Source organism: Chelonoidis abingdonii, chromosome 8 (assembly GCF_003597395.2).
Source record: "Chelonoidis abingdonii isolate Lonesome George chromosome 8, CheloAbing_2.0, whole genome shotgun sequence".
In the NCBI taxonomy this organism is placed as follows: Eukaryota; Metazoa; Chordata; order Testudines; family Testudinidae; genus Chelonoidis; species Chelonoidis abingdonii.
The window spans coordinates 83449147-83464258 of NC_133776.1; the positions used below are offsets into that span (position 1 = coordinate 83449147).

The 15112-nt window shown below is 39.2% G+C and overlaps 1 protein-coding gene across 6 annotated transcripts in view; it reads right to left on the reverse strand.

Annotated features, from left to right (window-relative positions):
• Nucleotides 1-2356: 2356 nt before the first annotated feature.
• Nucleotides 2357-15112, reverse strand: part of C8H8orf48 (chromosome 8 C8orf48 homolog) — a 42808-nt gene continuing 30052 nt past the window's right edge. For all 6 annotated transcript variants that reach the window (XM_032790093.2, XM_075068776.1, XM_075068777.1 and 3 more), the window contains 3 exons: nt 9646-9878; nt 6831-6983; nt 2357-5387 (listed from right to left, as the gene is read on the reverse strand). In XM_032790093.2, coding sequence (XP_032645984.1) covers nt 5283-5387; nt 6831-6983; nt 9646-9878 — 491 coding nt within the window. In that variant the 3' untranslated portion in view covers nt 2357-5282. The remainder of the gene's footprint in view (nt 5388-6830; nt 6984-9645; nt 9879-15112) is intronic.

The following is a 15112-nucleotide window of genomic DNA, read 5'->3' on the forward strand; positions in this document are numbered from 1 at the left end:
CAGTAGGTCAAGCCCTGCTGTCCTTACTCTTATCAAAATTCCCATGGAAGTCAAAGGGCCAAAGTCTCAGCTCGTTCCAATCAGCATAGCTGATGGGAGTTGATAGAGCTATGATGATTTGCATTAGCAGATGATCTGGCTCAAATGAGAGCTTTATCTGAGTAAGGTCCACAGGATTTTACCCAATTATCACCCAATCCTGAAAGCCTTCTGGGCAGAACTCCCAAAGACTTCAAGAAGAGTTCCATGCACAGAGAGCTTGCAAGATTGAGCCCTATGTTTGCTAGCAGACTGTATGTTGATAATAATTCCATTTATTTCGTTTAGGGTCCATGGGAATTGAGGGCACTCAGCACCTCACATGATGGCCCCAGACTTATTAAGGAGCATGCAAGCTGAACACACTTTTTTAAAGCTTGCAATTATTTTTAACCAGGCTTACAATGGTGTGTTTCTATTTTTGTAGCCTGTAATGTTATGTCATGAAAAAGATGCTGACTCTATTGCGGGTAACATATGTAAGTAATATTTTCTAACAAAGTGTTGGATGTAACATCAGTATAAGTAGCTGTTTTAAAATGTAGAAAATATGTAAAAAATGCAAACAAAAACCCTGCTCAAGTATATAGCTTGCTTGCAATTACCATTAGCTGGTGCTGTATGTATTTTTAAACAAGCTATAATACTGTGATATTGCTGTACACTTGCTTCTGTAGGCAAAAAAGTTCAATTTAAAAACTGTCAAGAAGATTAAAGATGTAAATGTTCTTACCAGTGCTAACAACAAAAATACGGATTTTCATAGGATATTCTAAAGGCAGACTCTGTTACATGCTATGGATCTATTTCACAATGTATTTATGGATCATACACACTATTTGTCGTGAGAACAAACAGTACAATTTTATTAATAAATAAATAAATAAAAAATAAATAAGCAAGCAAGCAAGCAGTGAATGCCCATGGCCAGAAGGTGGATAATGCTTTCATAGGGCCCCCTGATCTATTTTATTAGCAACTTGGAAGGCATGTTCTGAAAAGAACAAGGTACCCACTACCTCATTTGGGGAAAAGGCAAAGTGGCATTCCCCCCACCATCTTTCACAACTCATCAATCCCATTTTCATGTCTGTGTAGGTAAAGACCTATAGTATATCAACTACATGAGAGAAAGGGACAGTAGACTGGGGAGGACAAAAATGCAAACCTAATCCATACACTATTGATCTATACATTTGTGAAAATAAAAAAACTCTGAAACATTAATTTTTAACAAAGTGCCACTTACTATAACATCTATACTGTACGCAGCAGCAATTTCCGCATATTTGTGTGTTCAGCTACATTTTTATTCAGTGGAGACAATAAAAGGTAATTTCTTTGTTATACCAGATAATATTTAAGTTGTAACTTGAAGACACGGGGCACATCATTATTTTTAAAAATATACATAGAACAACTTTCAAACTCAATACCAGGGTATATATTCTGGATTAACTGCACTGAAAGCAGTAGAGTTAGTCCAGATTTGCAGTGGCGTAGAAGCTGGGCACTGTGTCAATACGATGATTCATCCCCACAGGAGGGCACTGTTCTTTAAAGCAGTAAACCTTTCACTTCATTGCCACCAGTTCAACGCTCCTGACAAATTTTCTATCTGAATGAATGGGATTGGCTGGCTTCATTGGCTCTGATGACACTGGCTACAGTGACAGGTATCTCAAGGAAGGAAAGGTGAATTTGTATAATCTTGGCACCTATGAAGCTATGTAGGTTGTTGATCAGGGATGAGTTTCTGACCGGCAGGGGGCACTAGAGAGCTTCTGGCACTTCTAAACTTCTCTCACAGTCAGTGTGGCCTGCACACAATGAAGAAATTTAAAACTGCTATAAGGCTTACTGGTAAAGAAACTAGCCAAGCAGCAGATAGTACAAGGGATCAGAAATGAGATATATAGTTTTTCACCTCTGCCCTTGTTTAATCCAGTCCAGGTCAGTAGCAATCAAACATCATTACCATCTTAAGGCATTGCAGTGGCCTATGGGGAATGAAATGGACATTTTGGCCTATTTCCTAGTGGCAAGCATCCATATCATAGAGTCCACTCCTATAACTGGTGCTCAGAAAAGAAGCTAAGGAATGAATGGGCCTGGAGTTAATTCATCTCCTCAGAGCTGACCTCTTCAGGGAGAAGTGGGACAATTCAGGGGAAGAATGCACTGCCATAGCAGCTAATGTTGTATCAGCCTGGTGCTAGTTTCAAGATAATAATCTTTCAGGTTGTCAATTCAGCAACATTCATGGTCACGTTACCAACAAAGTGCAGCCTAATAAAAACCATTACTAATGAATATGTAAAATAAATCAGTGTATGTAACAAAAACAAATCACTTCTGCATTTGCAAGATGTTCATAGCAATAAACTCTAGTGCTTCACAAATCATTCAGAGGATTAAAAAAGGGTAAGAGTGTGCAGTATGAAAACCAAAAAAGAAAAACTCTAAATGACACTTAACAATGGATGGACTAATTTGTTTCAGTGCCACATCTGCTTATTGTATGACTCACCCTTCATCAGTCTCACTCCTTTTATACCCCAATGAGCACAGACAAGGAAACCAGGTGAATAAATTTTTCTTGATCACAGTTTTAAAGATGTTTCTCCAGATCAAAACAAAAATCACTCAAAAAAAAAAAATGGCTCCTGGGGAGTGTAAAAGGAAGAGCACTGATCTAGACGCCTTTGTGTGGTCTCCATGTCAAAATTCTTTGGTTACTAGTCTCAGTCCCTGCAGGAGTATGAAATAAGTAATTTACAGGGCAACCTCTCTCATTTGCTTCGTACTGTACATCAGCAATAGCTGCAACCAGGTAACAGAAAATAAGTGTTCAGATCCCAGAGTTACTGTTGATAAAATAGGAAAGAGAAGAATTCCAAAACTGTTCTCAGCCTGCAGTACTGAGCAGCAGAAAAAGATACACACCACAGATCATACGGGTGCTGAATTTTTAAATGAATTTTCTGAACTGCCTCTCTAAATTGGGTGTGAATGGTGCACTGCGGGAAAATAAAATCGGTAAGTGTCTGATCCAAAGAACTTATAATTCAGTGTATTTACACAAACAGTTGAGAACTAAGAGTTAAAAAGAAATACTTCAAGATTTCCAGTGACAATCTGGACACCAAAAGCAGAGTTCAGATGCACTGCTGTGTCCTGTCACTATGGATTTAGAACCCTGTATCTAATATTGCCTGTTTTTAGTAATGAAACAAAGCTACACTGGTGTATTATTTTGCACTGTGTTATGCAAGGGTAAATTTTCAAAGGGCCTTAGGCATGGCCTCCCTTTCTGTGTGTGCACTTTGCTACCACTGCTCCACAACAGAACCCTTATGAGACCTTATCTTGAGTAATGGGGGAACTTTTGCTAATGGAGTTCAAAAAAGGTCAACAAGGAATTAGGCAGAGTTTGGGAAGGGAGGGGGAGTGGAGTCACAAGACAAATATGGGGCAGAGATGGAATGTCTAATGTGAACAGGGTTATAAAAGTGGAAGAAAGGAGATTTATGGGGGATTTTAATATACCTAAGCCTCGTGCACTAACAAAAAAATCCAGTGGCATCTTGCTCACCATATAAGATAGCTATAAAAGTTGCAGTCGTGATCTAAAACTGAAAGTGATGCTAATGGGAGTTCTTAGGATGGGCTACTATGCCCAGACGGTTGTTAAAAGGTGGAATAAGCTGCCAGTGAAAGAATGAGAACAGCTAGTATTAAAGAATTTAAGACTGCTCTAGAGATTCACTGAAGGTCTAACCTACTCAGGCAAAACTAATGAAATCGTTCATGGAGGTTATTTATACCACAAGATCAAGGATAATCTAAGTGAACCTCTAATTCCCAGCATCCTAATTTATTTTCATGCTTTATATTGATTTGTGCATCATGAAACCATGTGGCTAAACACACAACCCTGGGTACACTGATCTGATAGCTACAATACATAGTATATGTAACAACTACATACCTGTAATTTGTTTAAACAGAACATCAAATCAACCCCTTCAACAGATTTTCTTTTACCAAAAGGGAAAAAAAACGCAACACCAAAGTATCATTCTAGTGTCTTAACATGCCACTGAACTATTAGTCAGTGATCTCCTTCATATACATATTTGATAGACAAATGTCTTCCCAGATCCTAAATTGCTGTGGAAGGCCCAAACGTGCTGAAAACATGGAGGATGCAGAGGCCAGTGGGCCTGCAACTCATGTGGATCCATTGGCTACATATCCCTGGTGAGGGATGATGGAATATGCTACGGCTGTCAGTAGAAGCCACGATGGTGACCACAGTAGTGGTCATAGTTCTGCTGCCCACATGCCTTGCTTGGAGTGAGCAGAAGGATTTCACTGCTTCCAGCCCCCAGAGTTCTCCTGTGCAAAGCCCCTTTACTTGGACTTCCTATTAGTACCAGACTTTCACCCAGAGATAATCTCAATGAGATAGTGACATTCCTTTTCAGGAATCGATAGAAAGTGACAGCATATGCATCAGCAAGTTCAGAAAACAGTCAAAATATTATCTTAATTGACATTTTATTCCACTTTTATTCTGTATTTTGTTTTCTTTCATTTCTAAACATCCACCCCAGACAGGTTTTATGATTAATTTAAAGCCATTTCTTGTCCTATTGGCATTCTCAGGGTTACTGATTTATTTCAGTTCATATTCTCATTATTTCAGTTCTATAAATGCCTAGTTTCATTTTATTCCTTTTACAGTTACTCTGCAACCTTCTCTCTCTCTCCTCCACCTGGGGCTCTAGCTTTCAATTTAGCAGGAGGCAGAAGGTAAAGATTGAGCTGAAGCCCAATAATTACACCTTCCCACCCAGAAAAACAGAACCATCTATTTTTTGTACAGATTGAAGAAGCAGTGAGCTGCTCTGAAATCCCATAAGCAAACCCACAAAAACAATAGTTATTGCTTATCAGAATAATAATAACAAAAATGTCAGCTTCCATAATTTGAAAAATGTATTTGGTTGGATTACACTGTATTGCAGCTTTTGCATTCGAGAAGGACACAAAGCAGGACTGTCAGCTGGAATTCTGTGCTCTGGGAATATCTGGTTCTACCTGTAGGAATATTTGCCCACTGATCAGTTTGTCACAAACAAAACAGTTCTCATTAGTAGGCATTAGGCACATGAGTGTCACCAGAAGATTTTTGCCAGCTCTTACATTCTTTGATTAATACTCATCATAACCAGGCCCTACACTTTCTGACCTTTCTCATTCAGTCTTTGCCATATAATCCTTGGATCCTCTGAAAGCTTGGGGAGGTTTTTGTGTATTTCTCCTATGAGTGTGAGCGAGTCCTGAAATAAAAAAAAACTGCAGTGAGGCATTTTATTTTGGACTCCTACCATCTGTCACATACTACAATGATACAGGCCATCTTAAGGGCCAAATTATCCCTTGTGCAGAGCTACCCATAGAAAGGCCAGCAAATTTAATGAGTTACAGCTCACAATCTCCTGCAGAACACTGCATCAGAGAATGAGGATTCTCCCCACATCAGAGTGAGCAGAATGTGAGAACCAGCAAACCAGAGAAATCCCAGGGATCTCAGGACATCAGAGATGGGAAGGGGCAAAGAGGCTCACTGCCTTTACTCTGTTCCCTAGGTGCAAGCCCATGCTCTCAGTGCCTACTGCAACCCACTCCAGAAGACTTTCCTAGCATGAAAGTAGGAATCCATGGGACAGAATGCTAATCGGGTCAACATTATCTTCCAAGAGGAAATCCCTTTCGATCTGTCTATGCTGCTGCAGACCACTCATCTCCCCAGGCATAATACAGAAACAAAGAGTCTGAATAGCAGAATATGGAGTTGGAAGGGCTTCTGTAGCACTGACAGATGGAAAGAGTATGTTACAAAGCCACTCTTCCTCCTTTTTCCCTGAGTCTATGGCCAGTTTTCACTCCCCTCCGTTGCATCAGGTACTCATGAACCTTGATGATGAGTATGGTGTACATACTTAGATAGGTTAGAATGAAGAGTAGTGGGAAAACTAGCAACTACAAAACTCGTTTCAGGTACAAGACAGGGTGATTTGAGAATCCATAAGATAAGGGATGAAGTGTGCATGCCAAGCAGGAGAATATTGTAAACGAAAAACTTCTGCCTTCCAAATCTACAGTTCACAAGGTAGCTGCCATCTTGAGCTCATTGAAGCTTTAAGGAAAAATAGACAAGGTTTCTATCTGAAACCTCATGAGAACACTTTATTTTGATGAAATTCAAATGGTAGCACTATAATACAGTCATGGTTAAGAAAGAGGAGTAGGAACAGCCTCCGCGACAGTAAAACTGACTCTGCATCCATGCAACATGGCAGTCACCTTGCACCTCATTCCTTGAAAAGAGAGAAAATGGGACGGAAGCCTGTGTGCATGTAACCAGCAAACATCTTATAACAATGATATAATTTACTATAATCCTGGCTAGCCAATCAGAAAACAGATCATGGGAAATCAATCCAGACATGGCCAAAATAAAAAACCTCTGGAAAATGGTGAGCCAGATTTTCGGCTGATGTAAACCAGAGTAGCTCCATAGATATGATCAGCGCAAGGTGAAGATCTAGCCCCATGCAGGTTAGTAACAACATGGGTCCAGATTCCATCCCGACTCACATTGCATGCAGGTCTATGTGACCGCATGGTCATAAATCAGGATGTAGTTTGGCTCACGGATTCCTCAACTGCAAGTGTGTACAAAATGCACCGGAGTGTTTGTTCTAATAACATTTGCTTACTTTGACATAAATCTGTTCTTCTAATTTATCTTGGAATAAAGCATTCTCCACTAAAGTCTTCTTTTGTCTGAGAAAGGTAATCTTGGCCAGTTCTGTCAATTTTTTCTTACAATCATGGCATTGTGAAGGCTGGTGTAGTTTAGTTTCTTTCACCTGTAAGATGAGAAGTTGAAAAAATGAATGAGTAACATGTATCTTAGTAAGGTGATTGCTTCTATTAAAAAATAACAAATAAAATATATATAAATATATATATAGCTTTTGAACAGAAAGAATTGCTCTTCTACGGAGCCATAAATTACTTCATAATCTTTTTCACAATATCATCTTGATGAGCCGGTCTGAACGACTTTTACACTAAACTACATTTGCTTTCCCTCATGTGCTACCCTTTCCAGCAGCAGTAACTTTGTTTCACTTAAGGTTAATCTGATTTTTTTTCAGCCATCATATCACTGACTGGTAATACAACAGATTTTTCTTGTAGTAGGCTAACTGAAACCTATATGCCATCTTTTAAAAGATAATAAATATCTTCACAACTTTTAAGAAAAAGAAACTTTTAAGAAAAAGAACCCTAAAGCGATATTGGTTCAAATATGTATATACAGTTCTGAATTAAAACCAAAGTAAAATTGTACAAGCAGTTTCATTCAAGTGTTGAATGACAATATTTATTAAAGTCTGTGTTAGTTTATTTACCACAAAATCTTGAGTGTGCTTAAAGGCTTTATACAAATCTCAGGATAGAATATCTATATAGAATTTGAATTTGATCTCACTTACACAGATGTAAATCAGGACTAACTCCATGAAATTACACCAGAGTAAAACCAATGGAAGCGAAAGAAGAGTCAGGCTTACAGACAGTAACAAATTTATTAGTAGCTGTTTTTTATTACATTTTAGCGAAATGAAAGAAGGTAGGTAGCTGTAATTTCAAAACTGTTTAAAAAATGAAGCTTTCGATATCCCAGAACTTCAAAAACACCGAAAAGAAAGGAACAAGTAAAAAAAAAAAAAAAAACCCACTATCCTGTGCTCACCTGGCACAGGGTTAGCTGATGAATGGTTTAACAATTACTTTTACATGCTGTATGGCAGTAAATTAAAGCAAATGTATGTGGTAGTAACTGAAGCAAAATACATGACTGCAATTATTATTCAACACTCATTTTTTGGTTCTATCAATATTATTCTCCAATGCAGACATGCTGTACCCATTTCAAACAAGGCACAGACACTTTCCAACACCAAGATTTATGGGTAAAGGCATCTGTAGGTGATGACTGTCACAGTAATATATTCAAAACCCCTTACAAATACTAAGTTAGAATTCAAGGATCACTGGAGAATAAACAACAGTTTTGTGATTCCTGACACACACACAGTGGAAAGAAGCATTGTTTGTCTCAGTCTGCCTGTCCTATGGGAAAGGAGCACTGGGCTGACAGAAAAGAAAAGTCTTTCAAACTGTTCAAATGACACATGCACATCTTACTGATGCAACCCAGATTCTATCAGGCACATTTTATTCTTTAGGCAAGTGTTAAAAATTAAAGGTTGGCCAAAAAAAATAATCAAAGAATCAGGAATTTAGGAATGTTTCTATTAAAATATGTTTAAACACTTCTTGTTTTTCGTGCAAAAGAGTGACAAATAAAAGCCAACAATTTTCCATGTAATCTTAGCTTAAAAGGTATTTTGCTAATGTGTCATTCACAGTGACAAGGGCTAAAGTCATACCTATGTGCTAAAATATTTTACCTTTGTCTCCGTGGATATTATCTTTTTTATCTAGGAACACTGATGTCAGTTTTCCAATCAAAAGCTAAACCATGCCACAGGCCAGATACATCTACGGCCAAGTGACCCTAAGGTGAAGATCGATCCAGCAATATTTACCCTTCTGAAAAAACACTCCCCTACTTATCACATTCATATATTCCCTAGAGAAGCATGACCTCAGGAGACACCAGGGACTGCAACCAGGGCAGAGAAGAGGCATAAGGGGTGAGCTTTTTCATGCCTTCCCTTCTTGCAATCAGGAAACATCTGGCCCAGAATGTATTAGCTCTGGTCAAGTGTATATTTACACATATTTCCGTTTTTGTGCTGGTGTCTTGATAGCCAGTCCTAATTCCGGACTACAATCAAGAGTTTATACAAAAGGGGAGAGGAAGGGCTCTCATATTTTACTCTCCCAGGCTGCCCTGGAGGTTTCAGTCATCCACCACTACTTTTGACTGCAATCCTGTCAGCTCTCTGTGGCTGAAGTAGCAAGACAGCTTCTGACCTCTTTTGAGCAGAGCCAATGCCACTTTGTACATAAACCAAGGGGGGCACTGTTATAGTGGGGATGCCAAACCTCCTTGAAAGTGAGCACGTTTCCACAAGTCACTTCCAGAACAGTTCTGTACACAAAAGGGCAAGGGCAGCCTGACAAGCATCACTTACAACTCTACTCCCCAGTTAACCTAACGGTCATAGAGGTTGACAATAACTATCCACCCCTGCCTCTGTGAATTACTCATATCGTACATAACGTCTCAATGAAAGATCAGAATTTTGTCAGTAGGCAACATTTTATATAATTTTGCTATTTACTAAAAGCATTTCTGCAGCATAGTCTTTAATGGGCAAATCATACACACAAATCCTGTAGTCCTCACTAAGGCAAAACTCACAATGAAGTCAATGGGAGTTTTCCACGAGTAAGGATAGCAGGATGTGACCTGTACTGTTTCAATTTTTCTTTAGCAGCCCTCCAAAACCAACCAACCAACAGGCATGATTTATGTTTTGGTTACAGTACCTGTTTCATTGTTTCACTGATATTTTTCAGATGGATTCTGTTCACTAGCTGATCAGGAATAGTACAGTTCAAGTCACCTGTCACTGGCTTCTCTGAAGTAAATCCATGCTGCAGATCTTTAAGTTTGCTGCTGTTTGATTGCTTAGAGTTCAACTGACAATGGATCTGGTTTATCTTAATGGCACAAAAAGACTGCAGAGCATCCAATTCTTCATCTGATACTTCAGTGATTTCTGTTAACAGTGCATCAACAAAACAAAAATCGCAATTACTATATCAGAGAGAAGAATCTCAAGTCTTCTATTGTGACCTCTTCTCATGTAGTTGAAAAAATCCTGCAACATCAGGTATGAAAGTATTTGCATTCATAATAGCAATGCAATATTTACATGTAAATCTAGTATAAAAGAAAAATTCGAAGTATAAACACCTCTATGATGCACTAAAAAGGAAACACAGTCCAAAAGAAAGGGGATAGGATAAAGATCACATGCAAATAAAGTACTTGATGTAGAGCACACAAGACAAATGCAGATTTACTAAAGAGAAAAAGTAAACGTGGTAAATAAAACAATACAGAGGTTACTCTTAGTTTAGACACTAAATACACTAATGGAGACCATATGATTGCTTAATTTGAATTTAACCCCTTCTTAGCAGGAACTGCAATCTGCTAGAGCAAAATGCATTAACATTTGAAGTCAGAACTCCAGATCTGATAGCAAACCACACACACACTGAGTAGTTACAGTTCTATTAAAAGCAAATGCTGGAAAACACTTAAAATATATTATATAATCTACAGTTCATCTTCACAACTTTTTTTTAAAGGACAATGTTATTTCATTTGCAAACACTTTCCTGCTAAGTTTCAATGCTCATCTAATAAATTCTTTATTTGGTTCTGTTTAAACATCATCTTTCACTCTCTCATTTCCTTCTTTCTTTCAGGTGGCACTTAATAATAAATAAAAAAATGAGAAATTACAATTAAGAGAATAGTGTAATAATGAATTTAAGGCCAGACCCAACACCCATTGAAGTCACTTGAGTCATTCCATTGACTTCAATGGGCATTGGATCCAGCCCATAAAGAACAGATAAAATGAGTAACAAATTTCTTGTAGTTACTATTTGCATATTTCATTAGCAGCATTGCTTTGTTGAGTGATGGCTCCATGCAGCTTTCATCTGTTGCACTGTTTTTAAGAGTTTTACGGAGGGCAAAGAGTATTTCTCAGGGTTTCTCAAACAGGGGTCGCCGCTTGTCTAGGGAAAGCCCCTGGCGGGCCGGGTCGGTGTGTTTACCTGCCCCATCCACAGGTCCGGCCGATCGCGGCTCCCACTGGCTGTGGATCGCTGCTCCGGGCCAATGGGAGCTGCTAGAAGCTTGGCCCACACTGCTTCCAGCAGCTCCCATTGGCCTGGAGCAGCGAACCGCGGCCAGTGGGAGCCGTGATCGGCCGGACCTGCGGACAGGGCAGGTAAACACACCAGCCCGGCCCACCAGGGGCTTTCCCTACACAAGCGGTGACCCCTGTTTGAGACGCCCTGCTCTATATCCACATTCAACTCACTTTTGCATGATTGCCAAAACCCAACTGCATGTGCTTAAATTCATATTATTCAGAAATATCAAGCTGTGCCCTGCCAAGTCTATGTGACAGTGTAATTGTATCACTGTAACAATTCCCTCCGATAGGCTGTTCCACTCCTTTGTAGTATCTTGTCTAAAATTTGATCGTAAACTCTTCAGGACAGACACCAGGTCTTCCTCAGAGACAAACACCAAGATTCCAGAGCTACATCCTAGCACCTCGCACAGTAGTGCTCCAATTCTATCTGGTGCCTTAGGGCCTCCCCACAATACAAATATTAAAAAATAATACACTATCGTACAAAATTCCTCTTAAATATGTTGTGATGAATTTAATGTGATGTCTACAAGATGTAGCTCTGGCATCTTGGAAGGAAACAGAACATCCTTTCAGAAATGCAGCCTATCTTTATAAAGAGCAAGCGATCTATATTTAAGATTAAGTGAAGCTGAAATCAGTAAGCCTTCTTTATGGACGACAAGGAAAGCGAGTGAACTGTAACAGCCACAGTTCAGAATCAATTATAGCAAGGTAATTTATTCCTCCTTATGACTTGGTGTATCAGTTCCACAAACAATAAAGCAAGACATGGTATTACCTCATATCCCGCTTACATGAATAAGAATGAGCCAAACTTTAAAAACATTACAACAAAATTGCCTTTTTCTTAGATAAGATCACAGAGTTTTGACTGGAAAAGATACTTGCAGCCATCAAGTCCTTTCTCCTACAAGCGCAGCACACAGGCCATGTTACAAAGTTGGACTGATACACTGGAGAGGTATCGAGTTTTAATTACACTAATCAACTGTGCACGTGTTCACATGTAATGAACTCTGAATGGATAAAGCAAAAAAGAAAACTATCACTGCAAAAATTCAGTACTCGAGTTGTATTTATTTCACAGAGACACATATATACAACATACTGTGAGGAATCACAGGGCTGAAACCCGAACCCACAGGCAGCCCTCAGGTCATGACTGCCACCCAGCAACTCACCTGAGTAACTAGGGAAGAGTCCAGGGAAGGACTAACTCCCAGAGGGCCTCATCTCCAAATCTCCTGCTTGGAGGAAACATCCAGTCCCCCTACTGGCTAAGGAGTACTATATAAACCAGGAAGTAACAATAGGAAATTGTCTGCACAAGAAGAAATCCTTGGCTGGCTGTGATGTTGGATGCTTTCTGCTTACCTGTCTCCTGAGCCCTCCATTCCTATCTGCTCCTGTTTCCTGCTTCTCTGCATGCTCCTAGTTCCTGTCTCACTTCCAGACCCCCATCTACTCCCAGTTCCTGCTGTCCTATACTACTCCAGGCCCCTGCTCCTCTGCCTTACCCCGACGCTGTCTCTGGCTCTGACCGCTGGCTTGGCACATGACTCCAGCTCTGACCTTTGGCTTGGTACCTCACTCTGTCTTTAGTTTTGACTCTCTGCTCTGACCATTAGGCTTGACCCACACATGCCCCGGTTATTGCACATACTTTTTTTAATGCATGTTACTAAGGAACTGAATTTTTTTTTTTTACAGAATCCCAAGTCAATAACAGATATTATGTGCAGACTTAAAAATTAAAAATTAACACAGCTGAAAACAGAACAGTTGAAAATCAGCTCTTCCTTTGATTATCTGCCAAGACTGACAGTATCATAAGCACCAGAAACAGCATAAGGAATTGCAGCTCTTTCAGTAACTTTTGGAATTAATTCTACCATCACCTGATGGAAGAAGAAACACAAAATCCTGAATGAAGTTTTTGAAAAGTAAAAAGTTCTTCAGGTCACTTGTAAGCAACTTCTCCCTAAGTCTATGCATATATTCTTTAATTCTCAGACCATCACAGAAATTATAGGAAGAAAGGAAATACCAAGCCTGATCAGGTCCCCCTAATCTGGTGTCCTGTCTGCCAATATCAAATGATTAACAGGAAGCTGTAAGTTTAAGGTTGATTTTAAGCCATCATTCTTAAGTCTTAAGACACTAGACCAAATTCTGGTCATGATCCTCAAAATTCCTGTAGGTGGTCAGCACCTCTCAGGCTCAAGCTCCCTAGAAGGGTTTTCTGTTCCAAAACTAGTTCCTCTTAAAATCAAGTGAGAGGTAACTTCACAGAACCTCTGAGGATCAAAGCAGTAGAGGACTCTCTCAGGCAGGGCTTAGGGACAGAAACACAGCCCATACACTTCTGAACATTTATTCTCTGTCCTAGTAATACCTGGTACATCATCTTTGCTAATATCTATTTACATACTATTCTGTAGGGGATAAGGGGGAGACTTCTTTTTTCTTTGTCTTTTTTATGGGCATGTAAAATATATATTTTCATTATCATGTTAAGGCTGGGCAAAAAGATTCTGTGCAAGGCTGGTAAATACGCACCACTTTGCAAGGCTGCCCTAAAAACTTTCACCTTCCTTTTAAAAGGAATATTCTAGGTGGGAGGTGGTGCATAGAATCATTGTCAAGCAAAGACTAAAATCATAGCCTGCCAAGTTAGGAGTTTACAGCATGAATGTATATGGCTCATTTGAACTAAAATGGAATTAAATGTATTCTGAGACTGCGCCTTACATATGCCAACTCTGTCATAGCACGTTACCAAATTATATATTAAATTTTAATTAAGTAAAATATAGGCATTCAATCAACATCTCACCCCATTTTAAAACCAGCCTAACTTCATTAACTTAAATGGCATTACATCTGATTTGCATCAGCATATGTTAGTTCAGACTATGCAAACACATCAGCTGCCATGAACTCAGCAAAAGCTCATGCTCACCTTTGGATCTTTAGAACCCTCTAGCAGCACAATCCAATGGCTGGAAGTTGAAGCTAGACAAATATGGATGGAAATAGGCCATAAACTTGTAACACTCAGGGTAATTAACCACTAGAACATTTACCAAGGGTTGTAGTGGATTCTCTGTCACTGGAAATTTTTAAATCAAGACAATGTTTTTCTAGATGATAGTCTCTAATTCAAAAAGGAATTATTTTAAGGATATTCAGTGACCTGCGCTATGCAGGAGGTCAGACTAGAGATGATCACAATGTTCCCTTCTGGTCCTGGAAACTATGAATCTAGAAATAAGAGTCAAATTTATTGTGAGAAAGAATGTTGGCAGGGACTGTGAGATTGTCCTTTATTCCTTTAAATAAGCAATGGAATCTTCGACTCTCAGATGCACAACATATCATAAGTCACTGATTTAATGTCTCGGCAGACACAATCAATGTCAGACTTTTTTTAAAATGAACAGTTGGAGAATCTTGGGCTCCAATTTTACTGAAACAAGAGGCAGCTAATAAAAAGGAATGATTTAAGTTACTACACACTGTAAATTTGTAAAAATTCGTATTCCATACCATTGTACATTGTTATTAATCTCTAATCATTTCAGACTCCTGCATATATGTACAGTATTGGCCCGTCTTTCAGATGCTAAGAAAGGGCATACACAGAGTGTTTGGTTTTAATACAGTTTTTTTCTCTGTCTTTTCTCTCTTCTTTCCATCTTTGGGCTAGACATGCTTGAATGCTCACTCTCCATTTGCGGTGGCACACGTAAATGTCACTGCACTGTTCCAAAAACATGCTTCACTGATGCTTGGTTTCCCAGGACCCTGCATGTTGGGTCATCCTCTCCTCCTCCTTATTTTCAGGGGCTCAGAGAAGGGCACCAAAATAGAACTGTATTTTACATACTTCATAAGATCATAAAACATTGAACATTAGGGAATTCAAGCACAACAAACTGAATCACCCAGCCGCTCTCATTATAATGGCACTGAACACACACCATGTAGATAAGCAAGTTGCTGTGTTTATATTTTAAACCCTGCTTTGTGGTTTATAACTCACTGAC